Genomic DNA, 20,001 nt, shown 5'->3' on the forward strand with positions numbered 1-20,001 from the left:
GTATTATTAGTGGAGCAGCAGCACGCACAATCATGTGTGCTTACGGACTGTATCCCTTGCAGACTGTATTGATATATATTGATATATAATGTAGGAAGCAGAATATTAATAACAGAAAGAAACAACCCTTTTGTGTGAATGAGTGTAAATGGGTGGAGGGAGGTTTTTTGGGTTGGTGCACTAATTGTAAGTGCATCTTGTGTTTTTTATGTGGATTTAATAAAAAAAAAAATAAAAAAAAATAAAAAACACAAAAAACGATACCGATAATAAAAAAAACGATACCGATAATTTCCGATATTACATTTTAAAGCATTTATCGGCCGATAATATCGGCAGACCGATATTATCGGACATCTCTACTTTTGACTTTTAATTTCCTAATTTTGATTTATTGCAAAGTTCGACTTTTTAGCTCATTGTTTTGGATTTTAATAATAGTTCATAATAGTAGTTCATAATTTGGACATTTTATCTCATATTCACGAGTTTTTGATTTTTGATTTTATTTATTTATTTTTTCTTTTTGATTTTTTTACCAAATAATGATCACTTTTCATTAGGGATGTCCGATAATGGCTTTTTGCCGATATCCGATATTCCGATATTGTCCAACTCTTTAATTACCGATACCGATATCAACCGATACCGATATCAACCGATATACACAGTCGTGGAATTAACACATTATTATGCCTAATTTGGACAACCAGGTATGGTGAAGATAAGGTACTTTTTAAAAAAATGAATCAAATAAAATAAGATAAATAAATTAAAAACATTTTCTTGAATAAAAAAGAAAGTAAAACAATATAAAACAGTTACATAGAAACTAGTAATTAATGAAAATGAGTAAAATTAACTGTTAAAGGTTAGTACTATTAGTGGAGCAGCAGCACGCACAATCATGTGTGCTTACGGACTGTATCCCTTGCAGACTGTATTGATATATATTGATATATAATGTAGGAAGCAGAATATTAATAACAGAAAGAAACAACCCTTTTGTGTGAATGAGTGTAAATGGGGGAGGGAGGTTTTTTGGGTTGGTGCACTAATTGTAAGTGTAACTTGTGTTTTTTATGTGGATTTAATAAAAAATAAAAAATAAAATAAAAAAAATAAAAAACGATACTGATAATAAAAAAAACGATACCGATAATTTCCAATTTTTAACGCATTTATCGGCCGATAATAGTTATATGTATTTCTGTAACGTAGTTTTGCTGCCTTTTTGGCCAAGTGCCTCTTGAAAAATAGATTTTAAACTCAAGTTTTATCTGGTTAAATAAAGGATACGGATTGATTGACAATAATCGGTACAAATAACAACAACACTAGTGGGATGCCTTACTGTATGCCAGTCCTGTCTCCGTGGGTCACGGGTCTTTGGATGACTCGGTTCCACCACTCCCTCACGTCGAAGGGCTTGAGGCGCAGGAAGGCCAGCAGCATCCACAGGTCCTTCACGCTGTTCTGGATAGGCGTGCCTGGACCCACACGGAACACACACACAAACGGTGATGCGCTGTGTCGATCGCCACGACAACGGAAAACTACAAATGGCACTCAAGTCGAGCGCAGACCTCCGCCAAGGTGGAAAGATCCAGAATGTGGCTGTCTGTCTAGCAAGTCAAAGAATACTCGGCAAAGTACAGCTGAAAAAAAGTCATTTTGAACATTTCTTGTTACATGTTAGACATAATACAAATATATATATATATACATAGGGTTGTACGGTATACCGGTACTAGTGTAGTAGTCATCAAAAACGGTACTATACTCTGAAAGGTACTGGTTACGAGCAGAGGAGCATGTTGGGCAGCGCACACACACAGAGTACTTACAAGCAGACACAGTGTGTAGACAGTAAAGGGAGAATGGACGCATTTTGGTGTAAAAAGTCAAGATAAAGGTGAAGTTATAACACTGAAACACCCTCAGGAAGAGCTGCTTTAAGGCATGGCTAGCTGGCTAGTAGCTAACATCCATGCAGTGTTTTAGCTACTTCTAAATCCCTAATCCTTGTCTCTATGGCAACAAACAAAGTACGTTTCTTACAAGTATCATTATCACTGCAGGACGAGGAATATCTAAACATGCTTCACTACACAGCGTAGGAGGATACAATAGCTCACCGGCGTCACAATGTAAACAAATGCCATGGGTGGATCTACACCTGACATCCACTGTAATGATACCAAGGACAAGAGCGTATATAGTCGATACTATGGCTGCATCGATATTTTCTATCCTTTTAAAAAAATTCATATTATGTTTATAAAGTCAGTAAATACGTCCCTGGACACATGAGGACTTTGAATATGACCAATGTATGATCCTGTAACTACTTGGTACCGGTTGATACCTAAATGTGTGGTATCATCCAAAACTAGTGTCAAGTATCAAAGAAGAGAAGAACAAGTGATTATTACATTTTAACAGAAGTGTAGATAAAACATGTTCAAACAGAAAATAAGCAGATTTTAACAGTAAATGAACAGGTAGATTAATAATATTTTTTTACAGTTTGTCCCTCATAATTAAAAAAATAATAATAGAATGATAAATGACACTAGGGCTGCAAGAACTAATCGATTAAAAGCGATTATAAAAATAGTTGCCGATTAATTTAGTCATCGATTCGTTGGATCTATGCTATGCGCATGCGCAGAGGCTTTTTTTTATTTATTTTTTATTTATTTATTTTTTAAATAAACCTTTATTTATAAACTGCAACATGTACAAACAGCTGAGAAACAATAATCAAAATAAGTATGGTGCCAGTATGCTGTTTTTTTTCAATAAAATACTGGAAAGGATAGACATGTAGTGTGTCTCTTTTATCCGATTATTAATCGATTAATCGAAGTAATAATCGACAGATAAATCGATTATTAAATTAATCGTTAGTTGCAGCCCTAAATGACACAATATGTTACTGCATACGTCAGCAGAGTAATTAGGAGTCTTTGTTCGTTTACTTACTACTAAAAGACAAGTTGTCTAGTATGTTCACTATTTTATTTAAGGATTAAATTACAATAATAAACATGTTTCATGTACACTACAATTTTTTGTGAAAATGAAGCCGCAATTTTTTCTGGTCCCCTTTATTACGAAAAGTATCGAAATACATTTTGGTAGCGGTACCAAAATATTGGTATCGGGACAACCCTATATATACACATTTATATATATATACTGTAAATATAAACAATTGGCTGGTTTGTGTGGAGTTGTGATGACGACTTGACACGATCAAAGCATAAGAAGGAGATGCGCTACATCTCCTGCTAGTCCTATGAAAAGGCCACTAGGTGGCAGTATTCTTCCCGGTAGGTCAGGCATCTTTAAACTTCTTGTTTTATATAATAAAGCAGGCAAAAGGTACCCTAGCAAGCAAAAACACCTTGTCAATGACCTACTAACAGCTGTTTACGAGCAAGAAACGTCTCCCCCACTTTTTTTGCTTTACTTTTGAGACAAAATGCTTTTAATGACATCTTGAAGGGAACCGACTCTGACCCATTTAAGGGAACTGACTCTGACCCATTCATTGCTAGATGAGCCCGCTAAAGCAGTGGTCCCCAACCACCGGGCCACGGCCCGGTACCGGTCCGCGGACCAATTGGTACCAGGCCGCACAAAAAATTAAAAAAAATTAAAAAAAAAAAATTAAGAAGAAATTAAAAAAAAAAAAAAAATTTTTTTTTTTTTTTTTTTTTTTAATGAAATCAACATAAAAAACACAATGTATACATTATATATCAATATAGATCAATACAGTCTGCAGGGATACAGTCCGTAAGCACACATGATTGTATGTATTTATGTAATTTTTTTTTTTTATTTTTTTTTTGAAAAACAACCCCCCCCAACCCCCCACTGGTCACACATTTTCAAGCGTTGACCGGTCCGCAGCTACAAAAAGGTTGGGGACCACTGCGCTAAAAGGACAGTTTTGCAAAACGCATATTGAATAAAAAAAGCTTTAATAAAACGATATCCTTCAGCTACAGTTTTATTATATATTTTTGCTTCGACAAAAATGCTAACCTCGCATGGAGTTGCTGTTAAAATGTGAGCCTAATCTTTGTCGCACTCCTTCATTTTACTTTGTGACATGCGACATCTATTACATTGGACAAGTGTGTACGTTAATAAAGTACAACATAGTCATACACGCAGCTTATTATCATCAACGCTACAGACATATACATACAGTACAGGCCAGAATGTTCTTTATTTCCATGACTATTTACATTGTAGATTGTCACATCAAAACGATGAATGAACACATGTGGAGTTATGTACTTCACAAAAAAAGGTGAAAAAAAAACAAAAACATGTTTTATATTCTCGTTTCTTCAAAATAGCCACCCATTGCACACTCTTGGTATTCTCTCCATGAGCTTCAAGAGGTAGTCACCTGGAATGGCTTTCACTTCACACGTGTGCTCGAAGCTCATGGAGAGAATGCCAAGAGTGTGCAAAGTAATGAGAGCAAAGGGTGGCTATTTTGAAGAAACTGGAATATAAAACATGTTTTCCGGAATTTTTTTGTTAAGTACATAACTCCACATGTGTTCATTCATAGTTTTGATGTGACAATCTACAATGTAAATAGTCATGGAAATAACTGTATTTATAGTATTCACAAGTGAATAATGCTGTATTATAGACTGTATTTATGTTATTCACATGTGAATAATGCTGTATAATAGACTGTATTTATGTTATTCACATGTGAATAATGCTGTATAATAGACTGTATTTATGTTATTCACATGTGAATAATACTGTGTAATAGACTGTATTTATGTTGTTCACATGTGAATAATACTGTATAATAGACTGTATTTATGTTATTCACATGTGAATAATGCTGTATAATAGACTGTATTTATATTATTCACATGTGAATAATGCTGTATAATAGACTGTATTTATATTATTCACATGTGAATAATACTGTATAATAGACTGTATTTATGTTATTCACATGTGAATAATGCTGTATAATAGATATTTATGTTATTCACATGTGAATAATGCTGTATAATAGATATTTATATTATTCACATGTGAATAATGCTGTATAATAGACTGTATTTATGTTATTCACATGTGAATAATGCTGTACAATAGATATTTATATTATTCACATGTGAATAATGCTGTATAATAGACTGTATTTATGTTATTCACATGTGAATAATGCTGTATAATAGACTGTATTTATATTATTCACATGTGAATAATGCTGTATAATAGACTGTATTTATATTATTCACATGTGAATAATGCTGTATAATAGACTGTATTTATATTATTCACATGTGAATAATGCTGTATAATTGTAATTGAAGTGTGACGTGAATTATATTTATATAGCGCTTTTCTCTAGTGACTCAAGGCGCTTTTACATAGTGAAACCCAATATCTAAGTTACATTTAAACCAGTGTGGGTGACACTGGGAGCAGGTGGGTAAAGTGTCTTGCCCAAGGACACAACGGCAGTGACTAGGAAGCCAGAAGCGGGGATCGAACCTGCAACCCTCAAGTTGCTGGCACGGCCACTCTACCAACCGAGCTATACCGCCCCTATTTGTATTATTCACATGTGAATAATGCTGTATAATAGACTGTATTTATATAATTCACATGTGAATAATGCTGTATAATAGACTGTATTTATATTATTCACATGTGAATAATGCTGTATAAAAGACTATTTATAATATTCACATGTGAATAATGCTGTATAATAGACTGTATTTATATTATTCACATGTAAATAATGCTGTATAATAGACTGTATTTATATTATTCCCATGTGAATAATGCTGTATAATAGACTGTATTTATATTATTCACATGTGAATAATGCTCTATAAAAGACTATAATATTCCCATGTGAATAATGCTGTATAATAGACTGTATTTATATTATTCACATGTGAATAATGCTGTATAATAGACTGTATTTAAATTATTCACATGTGAATAATGCTGTATAATAGACTGTATTTATATTATTACCATGTGAATAATGCTGTATAATAGACTGTATTTAAATTATTCACATGTGAATAATGCTGTATAACAGACTGTATTTATATTATTCCCATGTGAATAATGCTGTATAATAGACTGTATTTATATTATTCACATGTGAATAATGCTGTATAATAGACTGTATTTATATTATTCACATGTGAATAATGCTGTATAAAAGACTATTTATAATATTCACATGTGAATAATGCTGTATAATAGACTGTATTTATATTATTCACATGTAAATAATGCTGTGTAATAGACTGTATTTATATTATTCCCATGTGAATAATGCTGTATAATAGACTGTATTTACATTATTCACATGTGAATAATGCTGTATAACAGACTGTATTTATATTATTCCCATGTGAATAATGCTGTATAATAGACTGTATTTATATTATTCACATGTGAATAATGCTATATAAAAGACTATAATATTCACATGTGAATAATGCTGTATAATAGACTGTATTTATATTATCCACATGTGAATAATGCTGTATAATAGACTGTATTTATATTATTCACATGTGAATAATGCTGTATAAAAGACTATAATATTCACATGTGAATAATGCTGTATAATAGACTGTATTTATATTATTCACATGTGAATAATGCTGTATAAAAGACTATTTATAATATTCACATGTGAATAATGCTGTATAATAGACTATGTATTATTCACATGTGAATAATGCTATATAAAAGACTATAATATTCACATGTGAATAATGCTGTACAATAGACTGTATTTATATTATCCACATGTGAATAATGCTGTATAATAGACTGTATTTATATTATTCACATGTGAATAATGCTGTATAAAAGACTATTTATAATATTCACATGTGAATAATGCTGTATAATATATATTATTCACATGTGAATAATGCTGTATAAAAGACTATTTATAATATTCACATGTGAATAATGCTGTATAATAGACTATTTATATTATTCACATGTGAATAATGCTGTATAGTAGACGGTATTTATATTATTCATATGTGAATAATGCTGTTTAATAGACTGTATTTATATTATTCACATGTGAATAATGCTGTATAATAGACTGTATTTATATTATTCACATGTAAATAATGCTGTATAATAGACTGTATTTATATTATTCACATGTGAATAATATAAATACAGTCAATTATACAGCATGTGAATAATATAAATACAGTCTATATATTATTCACATGTGAATAATGCTGTATAATAGACTGTATTTATATTATTCACATGTAAATAATGCTGTATAATAGACTGTATTTATATTATTCACATGTGAATAATATAAATACAGTCAATTATACAGCATGTGAATATTCACATGTGAATAATATAAATACAGTCAATTATACAGCATGTGAATAATATAAATACAGTCTATTATACAGCATTATTCACATGTAAAAAATACCTAGGTGTTTATTGTGAGCGAACTGTGGTGCTGAATTTCCCCCCAGTAAGGTACTTTCTATTCTATTCTATTTATTGAATGAGAAGGTGTGTCCAAACTTTTGGCCTGTACTGTACATCTGATTACCAATAAATCTACAGATAGTCATGTTCCCAATAGGGTTTACTAAAATAGACGCAGCTCATTAGCATTAAAGCTACAGACACAAACAGTCATGTTGCCAGAGTGGCTAACACTTAAAATAGACGTCCGTCTGACACGTATTTAAAATTGATTAAAAACATAATAGAAGATTTTGAACTTCTTGGCACATCGAGGACCTTCATTTTCCTTGGTCGTCATTAGTTTTAGGCTCAAATTGAATTGTTCCGGCTGGATAAAGATGAAAAGTTGGCGACTATGAATGTGTGTGGCTGCGGGTGTACCAGACAGAATCCAGCGGCGCTCAGCTTTGAGGTCGAGCACTGCCTTGCTCATCTGCGCGTTGGGGTTTCTCACGACGTGTCCTTCGTCCAGCACCACCCGCAACCACTTGATGTCATGCAGGGGGCTCTTGTTCTTCCCCTGAGGGTGAAACGACAGGATGGCGAACGTAGCACATCACAGGACGCGGGAGAGAGCTGGCGTCGCGAGCCTCACCGTGAAGTCGGCGGCGAGGATATTGTAGGTGGTGAGCACCACGTCCTGAGAGGAGAGGAACTTGGTGCTCCTGTTGCGGTCCTGTCCGTGGTACATGTAGACTTTCAGCCTCACGTCGGCTCGCACGTGTTCCTCAAACTGATCCTGAAAACACACACAAATGATCCACGTGACAATTGTGACAACCCCACACACCACCGCGCGGGTGACGCTTCACCTACCACCCAGTTGCTGAGCACTGACAGTGGACACACGATCAGAGTCGCCGACGCTGATACGGACTCGCTGGGGGTGTCCGTGACGTAGGAATCAGCAGCTGTTCAAGACAAACAACATGATAAATATTGGGGACTAGGTCAAGCATCACAACATATCACAGCAATCCCCAGGTAGCATAGGGAACCTTTGAGCGCTGCACCATCAGGGCTCGACCGCCCTCGTCATGCCCTAAAAAATTGACCAACATCAACACACCGTGACCGCCCTTGACTTTTTACGTGTTAATGGATGAGAGATGTAACAATAAACGGTATAATGATGATTCGCGATAAGACAGACCGTCTAATGTTTTAATTACAGAAAAAACGCCATTTATTAATGCATTTTAGGCAACAGGAAGTCAGGCGCATGCGCACTAGCGTCGTTTGGCTTGATAATCATGGCGGACTTTAACTACACGGACTTTGCTCGGGAGATTTCCCCTCATTTTAAGAGCGCGCTGCTGTGTTTGGATGGAGACAGGTGTGGACGATATTGGAGACACACTAAAAGTATACAGCCAAACAGAAAACTATTTGATGTGGCTTTTATTTTCTCAATACTTCGTCCATCAGCTGCTGTGACTGAGTTGAGGAAACATGCAGCGGGTGATGTGTCGTGAACGTTGTCACAACTTGTTTATAAAGTCTTTACTTTGTTTACTGGGACGTTCACTACTTTATTTAAATCTATCAGTGTTCAAATAACATCAATACTAGCTCAAATGTTTTGTCGTCTTATCGAACTGAACGCAGGCGGTGAAGATTGTGTATTCGATGTGAGAGGTGTCACTCCTGTTTTTTTGTTGTTGGCCAAACTGTTGTACTGAACTACAAGGAGGCGTTGGAGAAGAACAAAGCTTGTTTATTAGACTTCATCTTCATTAGCCAAACTGTTCTGAGTTTTATATTAATATCAAGCCGTAAACACCAGGTTTTTTTACATTACGGTTTTTTCATGTCACGAAGGTATTACTTCAAAAAGCATTCATGTGGCACATAATTTTGTGTTTTACCTGCTACATGTCCTGTCTGTGTACTTTTAGCTAAAGTAGTGATTTTAGTATTTACTAATGATTGTATTCGTCTTAAAGCACAAACCAAGAGTGGCAACAATAATCATGAAAATACAATGTCAATAAACTATCCAATTTTAACCTCATCTAGGCAGACTACATGTAATATATACAATTGTTAATTGTTCTTTAGAGAAGCCCAATGTGTTTATCTTTTGTTTTAATCTTATAAAAATGTTCTTTAGAACCATGTTTAATGTATTGTAAGATTTGTTATTATAATGAAGCCAAAAAATAAAATAAAATGTGGTCCCCTTTACCAAAATATTGGTCAGGACAACACTAATATGCAACCTTTCATTTTTATACTGTGTAATATTGTCTATGTATTATTGGGGACGGCGTGGCGCCCTTGGGAGAGTGGCCGTGCCAGCAACCTGAGGGTTCCTGGTTCGATCCCCACCTTCTACCAACCTCGTCACGTCCGTTGTGTCCTTGGGCAAGACACTTTCACCCTTGCTCCTGATGGGTCGTGGTTAGGGCCTTGCATGGCAGCTCCCGCCATCAGTGTGTGAATGTGGAAATAGTGTCAAAGCGCTTGAAGGTAGGGCTGCAACTAACGATTAATTTGATAATCGATTAATCTGTCGATTATTGCTTCGATTAATCGATTAATAATCGGGTAAAAGAGACAAACTACATTTCTACCCTTTCCAGTATTTTATTGAAAAAAAACATCATAATGGCACAATACTTATTTTGATTATTGTTTCTCAGCTGTTTGTAAATGTTGCAGTTTCTAAATAAAGATTTATTTAAAAAAAAAATTAAAAAAAATATTTTTAAAAAAAAAAAATTTAAAAAGCCTCTGCGCATGCGCATAGCATAGATCCAACGAATCGATGACTAAATTAATCGGCAACTATTTTTATAATCGATTTTAATCAATTTAATCGATTAGTTGTTGCAGCCCTACTTGAAGGTAGAAAAGCGCTATACAAGTATAACCCATTTACTACTTAATTATGACTACATTAGTCAAGTGTTTTCCCCTAAATATAATATATACTGCTATAACAATAAAAGCCATATTATAACCCATTTACTACTTAATTATGACTACATTAGTCAAGTGTTTTCCCCTAAATATAATATATATATTGCTATACACAATAAAAGCCATATTATAACCCATTTACTACTTAATTATGACTACATTAGTCAAGTGTTTCCCCTAAATATAATATATACTGCTATACACAATAAAAGCCATATTATAACCCATTTACTACTTAATTATGACTACATTAGTCAAGTGTTTCCCCCTAAATATAATATATACTGCTATACACAATAAAAGCCATATTATAACCCATTTACTACTTAATTATGACTACATTAGTCAATTGTTTTCCCCTAAATATAATATATATTGCTATACACAATAAAAGCCATAGTATAACCCATTTACTACTTAATTATGACTACATTAGTCAAGTGTTTTCCCCTAAATATAATATATATTGCTATACACAATAAAAGCCATAGTACAGGGGTCGGCAACCTTTACCACTCAAAGAGCCATTTTGGCGAGTTTCACAAATTAAAGAAAATAATGGGAGCCACAAAAAAAAAAAGTAAATTTAAAATGAAAAACACTGCATACAAAGCTTAAATTGCTTTGTGCTATGTTAACCAGGGGTCTCCGACACACGCACCGGCACGCACCTTAATATGGAAATTTGATGTTAGTGCGGCCCGCGAGTTTTGAATGAATGGCGCTTGATAGCGTCATACTTACCAACACTCTCATTATTTCCGGGAGACTCCCGAATATCAGGGCGTGATGGCGCTGCTTTTGGCGCCCTCTACAGCCTGCCCAAACAGTGTACCTGCTCGACCACATGTTGAATGCAGCTTCAGCTTGCTCACGGAAGTGACAGCAAGGCGTACTAGTTCAACAGCCACACAGCTTACACTGACGGTAGCCGTATAAAACAACTTTAACACTGTTACGTTACAAATATGCGCCACACTTTGAACCCACACCAAAAAAGAATGACAAACACATTTCTGGAGAACATCTGCACCGTAACACAACACAACAAATACCCAGAATCCCATGCAGCCCTAACTCTTCCGCTCAACCGACGCACAGAGGGGGGGGGGGGGGGGTTGATGTGTGGGGGGGTTTGGTGGTAGCGGGGGGTGTATAATGTAGACCGGAAGAGTTAGGGCTGCATGGGATTGTGGGTATTGGTTGTGTTGTGTTTATGTTGTGTTACGGTGCGGATGTTCTCCAGAAATGTGTTTTTCATTCTTTTTTGGTGTGGGTTCACAGTGTGGCGCATATTTGTAACGTAACAGTGTTGAAGTTGTTTTATACAACTACCGTCAGTGTAAGCTGTGTGGCTGATGACTAAGTATGCTTTGCTGTCTCCTATGTGTGCAAGTAAAAGCTACATACAACATTTGGCCGGGCTGGCACGCTGTTTGTAAATGCTATAGAGGACAATTACTGCAGTGCAATTAGGGCACGCCCTTAATCTAGTAATTAGAGTGAAAATAGGATTATATTTACCCTGGGAGTTTTCTAGGAGAGGCACTGAGATCCATAAGTCTCCTGGGAAAATCGTGGGGTCGGCATGTATGTAGCTGAGCCGCATCAGAGTGGTCAAAGATCCGCATGCGGCTCCGGAGCCGCGGGTTGCCGACCCCTGCACTAGTATAACCCATTTACTACTTAATTATGACTACATTAGTCAAGTGTTTTCCCCTAAATATAATATATATTGCTATACACAATAAAAGCCATATTATAACCCATTTACTACTTAATTATGACTACATTAGTCAAGTGTTTCCCCTAAATATAATATATACTGCTATACACAAAAGCCATATTATAACCCATTTACTACTTAATTATGACTACATTAGTCAAGTATTTCCCCCTAAATATAATATATTTTGCTATACACAATAAAAACCATAGTATAACCCATTTACTACTTAATTATGACTACATTAGTCAAGTGTTTTCCCCTAAATATAATATATATATTGCTATACACAATAAAAGCCATATTATAACCCATTTACTACTTAATTATGACTACATTAGTCAAGTGTTTTCCCCTAAATATAATATATATATTGCTACACAATAAAAGCCATATTATAACCCATTTACTACTTAATTATGACTACATTAGTCAAGTGTTTTCCCCTCAATATAATATATATTGCTATACACAATAAAAGCCCAGCCCTAGTGGCTGATTGCACTTATTTTGTGTGCGGAGGAGGAGGAACAACCCACCCTGACTGGCACCGGCCTTCTTCTTTTTCTTCTTCTTGCTGGACAGAGAGGCAGATGACAGGTCCCCGCACAAGGCCGAGGCAAAGTCCGCATCCTCCAGCAGCATCGGGGCCTCTGCATGGTCAAAAGAGATGTTCAGAGGGTCTGGAGGTTCATACAAGATTCAAATAAAGAAATATTTACCCAGCTTTCGCTTGCCGGTTTTGGTGCTTCTCTTGCCTGCAATAGCCGAGTGGACACGGACATTCACTTAGAGACACATCCATGGATGAAGAGGTAATTTATGCACTTACCTTTCTCTGACACCTTGGCTGTGTCCATTACAGTGGACATGGGGACACACAGCTCCTCCATCTGGGCCCTTGACACACAGCATTGAGTCATCCCCACATTCAAAGAACCGGAATTCAACCCATCGCTGACATTTTTGTACATAGAAACATGACTAGATGTAATATAGGAGGTAGATATTTACTCAATGGCAGAGAGTACCAGGTGTCTGTAGACACAAAGGAGGCTATGAAGAAATGAGTCATGTCAAACCATTCATGTTATTGTGTGAATGCTCCAAAGCATGCTTTTCTATTCTTCTCCAGATGTTGGCGCGCTCTACCTTACACATTTTTCAACCGTTCCAACTTCAAACTGTTCGGCCTATTCGGGAATCGCGGGCTTCCATTAAATTCCAAAAATTCCCGTATTTCCCAGGACATTTTTTCCCATTTAAAATGAATTGACCATTTTTCAAACTATCACCCTTTCCACATTTTGCAACCTATTCATACCATTCCACCTTTAACACATTTCACTATCCTGGAAATTCTAACTACCCCTTTTCCAAGTTAAAAAAAATTCCAGGGTTTTCCGGAGCCCTATTTCAACCCTTTTTTCTGGCGACTACTCCTTCCACATTTTTCAACGCATTTCAACCGTTTCACCGTCAAAACTTTCCTCTTAATCAGGACAAAAAAAACTAATTTGTTTTTTGAACTGGAAAAACTCCTGTTTTTTCAAATCTCCAGGAATCCCGTAATACCATCTCTCTATTCAACATGTAACTATTTCAACATTTCTCGACCGATTTGAAAAATTTAAACACAAGTTTTTTACCATTTTCAAAAAATTTCCCACTTTTCCCGAAATCCCCACATTTTTGGGAAATTCCCTATTTATATCAATGGGATATTCTTCAAAAGTCCACAACTCCCACATTTTTCATTCGATTCAAACTGTTCCAACTTCAAACTGTTCAGCCTAGTCGGGAATCACGGGCTTCCTTTGACAAATTCCAAAAATTCCCACATTTCCCGGGACATTTTTTCCCATTTAAAATGAATTGGCCATTTTTCAAACTTTCACCATTTCCACATTTTTCAACCTATTCATACCATTCCACCTTTAACACATTTCACTACCCTGGAAATTCTAACTTTTTCCAAGTTAAAAAAAATTCCAGGATTTTCCAGAATTCCTGGTTTTCCAAAGCCCTATTTCAACCATTTTTTCTGGCGACTACTCCTTCCACATTTTTCAACCCACTTCAACCGTTCCACCGTCAAAACTTTCCTCTTAATTAGAACAAAAAAACAAAGTTGTTTTTTTTAATTGGAAAAACTCCTGGTTTTCCCCAAATTCCAGGAATTCCGTAATACTATTTATTTATTCAACATGTAACTATTTCAACATTTCTCAACCGATTTGAAAAATTTCAACACAAGTTGTTGTTTTTTTTACCATTTTCCAAAAATTTACCGCTTTTCCCGAATTTCCCAATTTTTGGGGAAATTCCCATTTAAATCAATGGGACATTCTTCAAAAGTCCACACATCCCACATTTTTCATCTGATTCAAATTGTTCCAACTTCAAACTGTTCAGCCTCAGGAATCGCAGGATTCCATTGACAAATTCCAAATATTCCCAGATTTCCTGGTTTTCCGAGACATTTTTCCAATTTAAAATGATTTGGCCATTTTGCAAACTTTCACCAGTTCCAAATTTTTCAACCTATTCAAACCATTCCACCTTCAAAACATTTCACTATCCTGGAAATTCAAACTTTTTCCAAGTTAAAAAAAATTCCAGGATTTTCCAGAATTCCTGGTTTTCCGAAGCCCTATTTCAACCATTTTTTCTGGCGACTACTCCTTCCACATTTTTCAACACATTTCAACCGTTCCACCATCAATCACTTCCATTGACAAATTCCAAAAATTCACAGATTTTCCCATTTTAAATTAATTGGCCATTTTTCAAACTTTCACCCTTTCCACATTTTGCAACCTATTCATACCATTACACCTTTAACACATTTCACTATCCTGGAAATTCTAACAACCCCGTTTCCAAGTTCAAAAAAATTCCAGGGTTTTCCGAAGCCCTATTTCAACCCTTTTTTCCGGCGACTACTCCTTCCACATTTTTCAACGCATTTCAACCGTTCCACCGTCAAAACTTTCCTCTTAATCAGGACAAAAAAAACGAAGTTGTTTTTTGAACTGGAAAAACTCCCGGTTTTCCCAAAATTCCAGGAATCCCGTAACACCATTTCTTTATTCAACATGTAACTATTTCAACATTTCTCGACCGATTTGAAAAATTTCGATATAAGATTTTTACCATTTTCAAAAAATTTCCCGCTTTTCCCGAAATTCCCATTTTTGGGAAATTCCCATTTAAATCAATGGGACATTCTTTAAAAGTCCACAAAACCCACATTTTTCATCTGATTCAAATTGTTCCAACTTCAAACTGTTCAGCCTATTCATCGTGGGCTTCCATTGTCAAATTTCAAAAATTCCCAAATTTCCCGGGACATTTTTCCCATTTAAAATAAATTGGCCATTTTTCAAACTTTCACCATTTCTCCATTCAACATGTAACTTTTTCAACATTTCTCGACGGATTTGAAAAATTTCGACATAAGATTTTTACCATTTTCAAAAAGTGTCCCGCTTTTCCCGAAATTCCCAATTTTTTGGGAAATTCCCATTTAAATCAATGGGACATTCTTTAAAAGTGCACAAATCCCACATTTTACCTGGTAGTTTCATTTTTTTATGTTTCTGCTGGTTGTGTGCCTCCCTATTTTTTCAATGAAAAAAATGTGCCTTGGCTCAAAAAAGGTTAAAAAAACACTGCTGTACGTGGCTATATGCATTTTCATGAAAGGAATAAAAAGAAATGACATTCAAAAATGATTCTACAACAGGTCAAAGCCGCATATTTTGAAGCGTGATGTGGCGAGGGACGTAAACATTCTTCTAGTATTTTATATTTTTGTTGATATTATATCATTTCAGGGTTAAAAATGTGCTTTATGTAATCTTTCCAAAGGGATCGAACACAAGAAAGTGACTTTGGAGACACAAAATGCAATTTAAAACATGTGTATGCACATACAACACTGAAGACATTCAGTTTATCAGCATGTGGAATTAAATGATATACTGAATAAAATGTAATTAAATTTTGGTTCGGTACGTACCTCGGTTTATAGGTCACGGTTCGGTTAATTTTCGGTACAGTAAGAAAACAACAAAATAAAAATTTTTTGGTTATTTAGTTACCAAATTTGTAAACAATGGCTTTATCCTTTTAACATTAGAAACACTATAATAATTCTGCCCACGTTAATCAACATTAAGCTGCCTCAAGTTGTTGCTCAGATTAAATAAAATGACAAAACTTTTCTTCTACATATGAAAAGTGCAACATTAAACAGTTTCAAGTCAACTCATCATGCTTCATTTATTACAGCATTTGGGAAGCCTGGAGTTGATTTTTATTATATAAATGTTATATTTTTATCAACATGTGATATAGCAGGGACCCTGCCATTCAAAACTAGGCTGCTGCAATACTAAATGATTAATGTAACTATAGCTGAAAAAATAGTACAATAGCAATAGGAGAGACTATTCATCCCTGAACACCATGGAGTTCATGTAGGCTTAATGATGCACTTACATTATTATATCAACTATCAGAGACAGAAACTCTTCATTTAACATAATGTCCTTTTTTGCTGCTTCAACACAGCTCAAACACAGAAAAAGGTCAAGTGAAATAACAGACAGACAGGGCTTTGCTGTCCGTAACACACACACACACCGCAAAATGAGCTAACGTTACGCTAAAAGCGAATTAGCCTTCACCTCGAGCCAGGATTGCGAGCGAGCTGAGCTGCCGTTTAGGTTTCTAGAAGGTCAACAGGCTCATAGTGATGTTACTAGTCAGTGTTTCCCACACATTCATTTATTTGTGGCGGCCCGCCATGAAAGAATTACGTCCGCCACAAATAAAACAAATGAAAAAATTAAAAAAAAAATGTTTTTGTTTTTTGTCCTGTCCAGCTTCTCAGGCAAATCATATAGTTGATGTAGATGCCCATATAGGCTTAGATTTACTTTACAAAAGAGAAGTGTAGGATACTTCTCTTGTTGCCTTATTTGTATTTGACCACTACTGTTTTCTGTCTATTTGTTACTGTGGCAGGACACCTCTGCCTCTGTTTCACTTTATGTTGCTGGTAAATAATATGCTTGTAGTAGTAGGCTAAAGTGAAATTATTTAGTATGCACTAATTAAAGGGGCAGAGCTTTAAGAGACATTTTAGCTTTTATATTTTATAAGATATATTTTTTGTAAGAACCACAATTGATAAATATATTTCAGTGAATAACTTATTGTTCAAATCTGTATATAAATATGTACATAAAGTGTTGTAATTATATTGTAAAATGGATGGATGGATGGACGTTTAAACAAAACTGTTATTATTAATTAGTAAGTATACATTTTTTGAGCCTTTTTAGAGAAAATCATATCATTGTAGTAAATTATGCAAATCAATCGATGATGTCATGGTGACCACGCCCATAGCCACGCCCCCACTGCCACAGGTATCTTGGCAGTTTATGGGAAACACTGCTAGTAGTTGACTGGGAGGTGTTTATTATCATTTGGGGAGAGTCCGCAGCCTGATGATTACCTGCTAAACGCTAAGCACTGACTACATGCGCTCTGAATACGCACTGCTGATTGGCTGTTACCGCTCTATTTGTAACCAATCAGATGGTTTTGTGGGTGTGACAATGCTGGGTGCTGTGTAGAGGACTGACAGAGACAGGCAGAAGGAAGCGGAGGCGGCTACTTAATATGTCCGTGTGGAAACTCGTTCGGTACACCTCCGAACCGAACCGAAACCCCCGTACCAAAACGGTTCAATACAAATACACGTACCGTTACACCCCTACTATTTATTAGGGTCCGCACAGGACCATTGTCAAAGGAATCCCAAAGGGAGTCCTTTTGCAATGGGACGAAAGGACCCTATTGAATTTGTAAGGTTTTATTATTATTATTATTCTTTACTATTATTTTTCCGCAGCTTTGCGCACTACTTTGCCCCCCTTAACATGCTTCAAAACTCACCAAATTTGACACACACATAGAAAAACGTGCCCCAACCACTTTAGTAAAAAAACCAAACCCCAAAAAAAATCAAAATTGCACTCTAGCGCCCCCTAGGAAAAAACAAAAACAAACTGCCTGTAACTAGGAAGGTATTAGAGACATGAAACAAAAACCTGTATGTAGGTCTCCTTTAGACCTACAACTCATAATGACACATTCTCGGGCGAAAACCAACAAGAAGTTGGCAATTTCCCATTTTAGACAAAAATGTACTCAAAACACTGCTTTTTACGTCTTTGACCTCTAATTTGACCCCCTTAAAATGCTTCAAAACTCACCAAACTTCTCACACACACATCGGGACTGGTGAAAATTGCAATCTAAAAAAAAAACCCAACCCCAAAACTCAAAATTGCGCTCTACATAATTTTTGCCAAAAACTGCTCCTCAGAGGAAAACTCAGACAAAACTGCGAACCGAACCGAACCCCCCGTACCAAAACGGTTCAATACAAATACACGTACCGTTACACCCCTACTATTTATTTTTATTGTGATTACTTATGGAGTATATTGTGAATAAATGGAGAACAGGAAGTGAACAAAAGTTTTAGCACCTGTTATGTAAAAAGGGTAGGATTAAATAAGCTCTGCTTCTTCCTACTCCTTTTCCAACATGTTGAAAAGAGAAACTGGAAATTGTGATGTATCATGTTGTATGCATGCATGTTCCAAATAAACTCAAAGTCACACGTACCTGTTTGAGCGCAGACAGTGAGCGGCGGTGACGCTGGATCCGGCCGAGTCAGCTGTAAAGGACATCAACACACATGTCATTATGCCAACCATCTTCTCTTCATGCAAGTCAGGAAGGAGGAAGTGAAAACCTTTTCTTTGCCACGAGCGCTCCTCCTGCACACAGGGACACAACATTTAATACAACTGACGTCCACCTTTGAATGTGGCCGTTTCCCGCAGTCTTACACGCTTGTACACAGGAAGTGGCTTTCCTTGGCGGTGGTTGGAGAGAATCAGAGCGATGGTTGTCAGCGTTTTGCCCTGGAAACAGTTTGAAAATGCATTATTTACAAGTTAAAGTTGAAGGCAAACTGCACTTTTTGGGGGAATTACGCCTCTCATTCTTATAAGAAACAAGAACATATTCTTTTATACATTCTAATTCTAGTTCATAGCAATGGTGCTAACGGGAGTAATCCGTTCTGCCTCAAAAATGCAAATATTAGCTCATTTGGAATTTGATGCCTGCAACATGTTTCAAAAAAGCTGGCACAGGTGGCAAAAAAGAGAAAGTTGAGAAATGCTCAACAAAGACTTATTTGGAACATCCCACAGGTGAACAGGCTAATTGGGAACAGGTGGGTGCCATGATTGGGTATAAAAGCAGCTTCCATGAAATGCTCAGTCGTTCACAAACAAGGACGGGGCGAGGGTCACCACTTTGTCAACAAATGCCTGAGCAAATTGTTGAAGAACAACATTTCTCAACAAGGAATTTAGGGATTTCACCATCTACGCTCCGTAATATCATCAAAAGGTTCAGAGAATCTGGAGAAATCACTGCAGGTAAGCCATGATATTACACTCCTTCGATCCTTCAGGCGGTACTGCATAAAAAAGCGACATCGGTGTGTAAAGGATATCACCACGTGGGCTCAGGAACACTTCGGAAAACCACTGTCAGTAACTACTTTTTGTCGCTACATCTGTAAGTGCAAGTTAAATCTCTACAATGCAAAGCTAAAGCCATTTTATCAACAACACCCAGAAACGCTGCCTGCTTCGCTGGGCCCCGAGCTCATCTAAGATGGACTGATGCAAAGTGGAAAA

General features: G+C 36.1%; 1 protein-coding gene across 4 annotated transcripts in view; it reads right to left on the reverse strand.

Moving 5' to 3' along the window:
* The window catches only part of hltf (helicase-like transcription factor), a 53,953-nt gene that overhangs the window by 17,906 nt on the left and 16,046 nt on the right, over window positions 1–20,001 (reverse strand). For 2 of the 4 annotated variants that reach the window (XM_062043257.1, XM_062043256.1), the window contains exons 7-17: window positions 19,138–19,212; window positions 19,041–19,065; window positions 18,911–18,962; window positions 13,032–13,099; window positions 12,922–12,957; window positions 12,739–12,852; window positions 8,365–8,459; window positions 8,144–8,287; window positions 7,930–8,068; window positions 1,587–1,658; window positions 1,355–1,490 (exon numbers count right to left, since the gene is read on the reverse strand). In XM_062043257.1, the coding sequence (XP_061899241.1) occupies window positions 1,355–1,490; window positions 1,587–1,658; window positions 7,930–8,068; window positions 8,144–8,287; window positions 8,365–8,459; window positions 12,739–12,852; window positions 12,922–12,957; window positions 13,032–13,099; window positions 18,911–18,962; window positions 19,041–19,065; window positions 19,138–19,212 (956 nt within the window). The remainder of the gene's footprint in view (window positions 1–1,354; window positions 1,491–1,586; window positions 1,659–7,929; window positions 8,069–8,143; window positions 8,288–8,364; window positions 8,460–12,738; window positions 12,853–12,921; window positions 12,958–13,031; window positions 13,100–18,910; window positions 18,963–19,040; window positions 19,066–19,137; window positions 19,213–20,001) is intronic. The other 2 variants (XM_062043258.1, XM_062043259.1) reach the window with 1 other exon arrangement.

Source organism: Entelurus aequoreus, linkage group LG03 (genome assembly GCF_033978785.1).
Source record: "Entelurus aequoreus isolate RoL-2023_Sb linkage group LG03, RoL_Eaeq_v1.1, whole genome shotgun sequence".
NCBI classification, from domain to species: Eukaryota; Metazoa; Chordata; class Actinopteri; order Syngnathiformes; family Syngnathidae; genus Entelurus; species Entelurus aequoreus.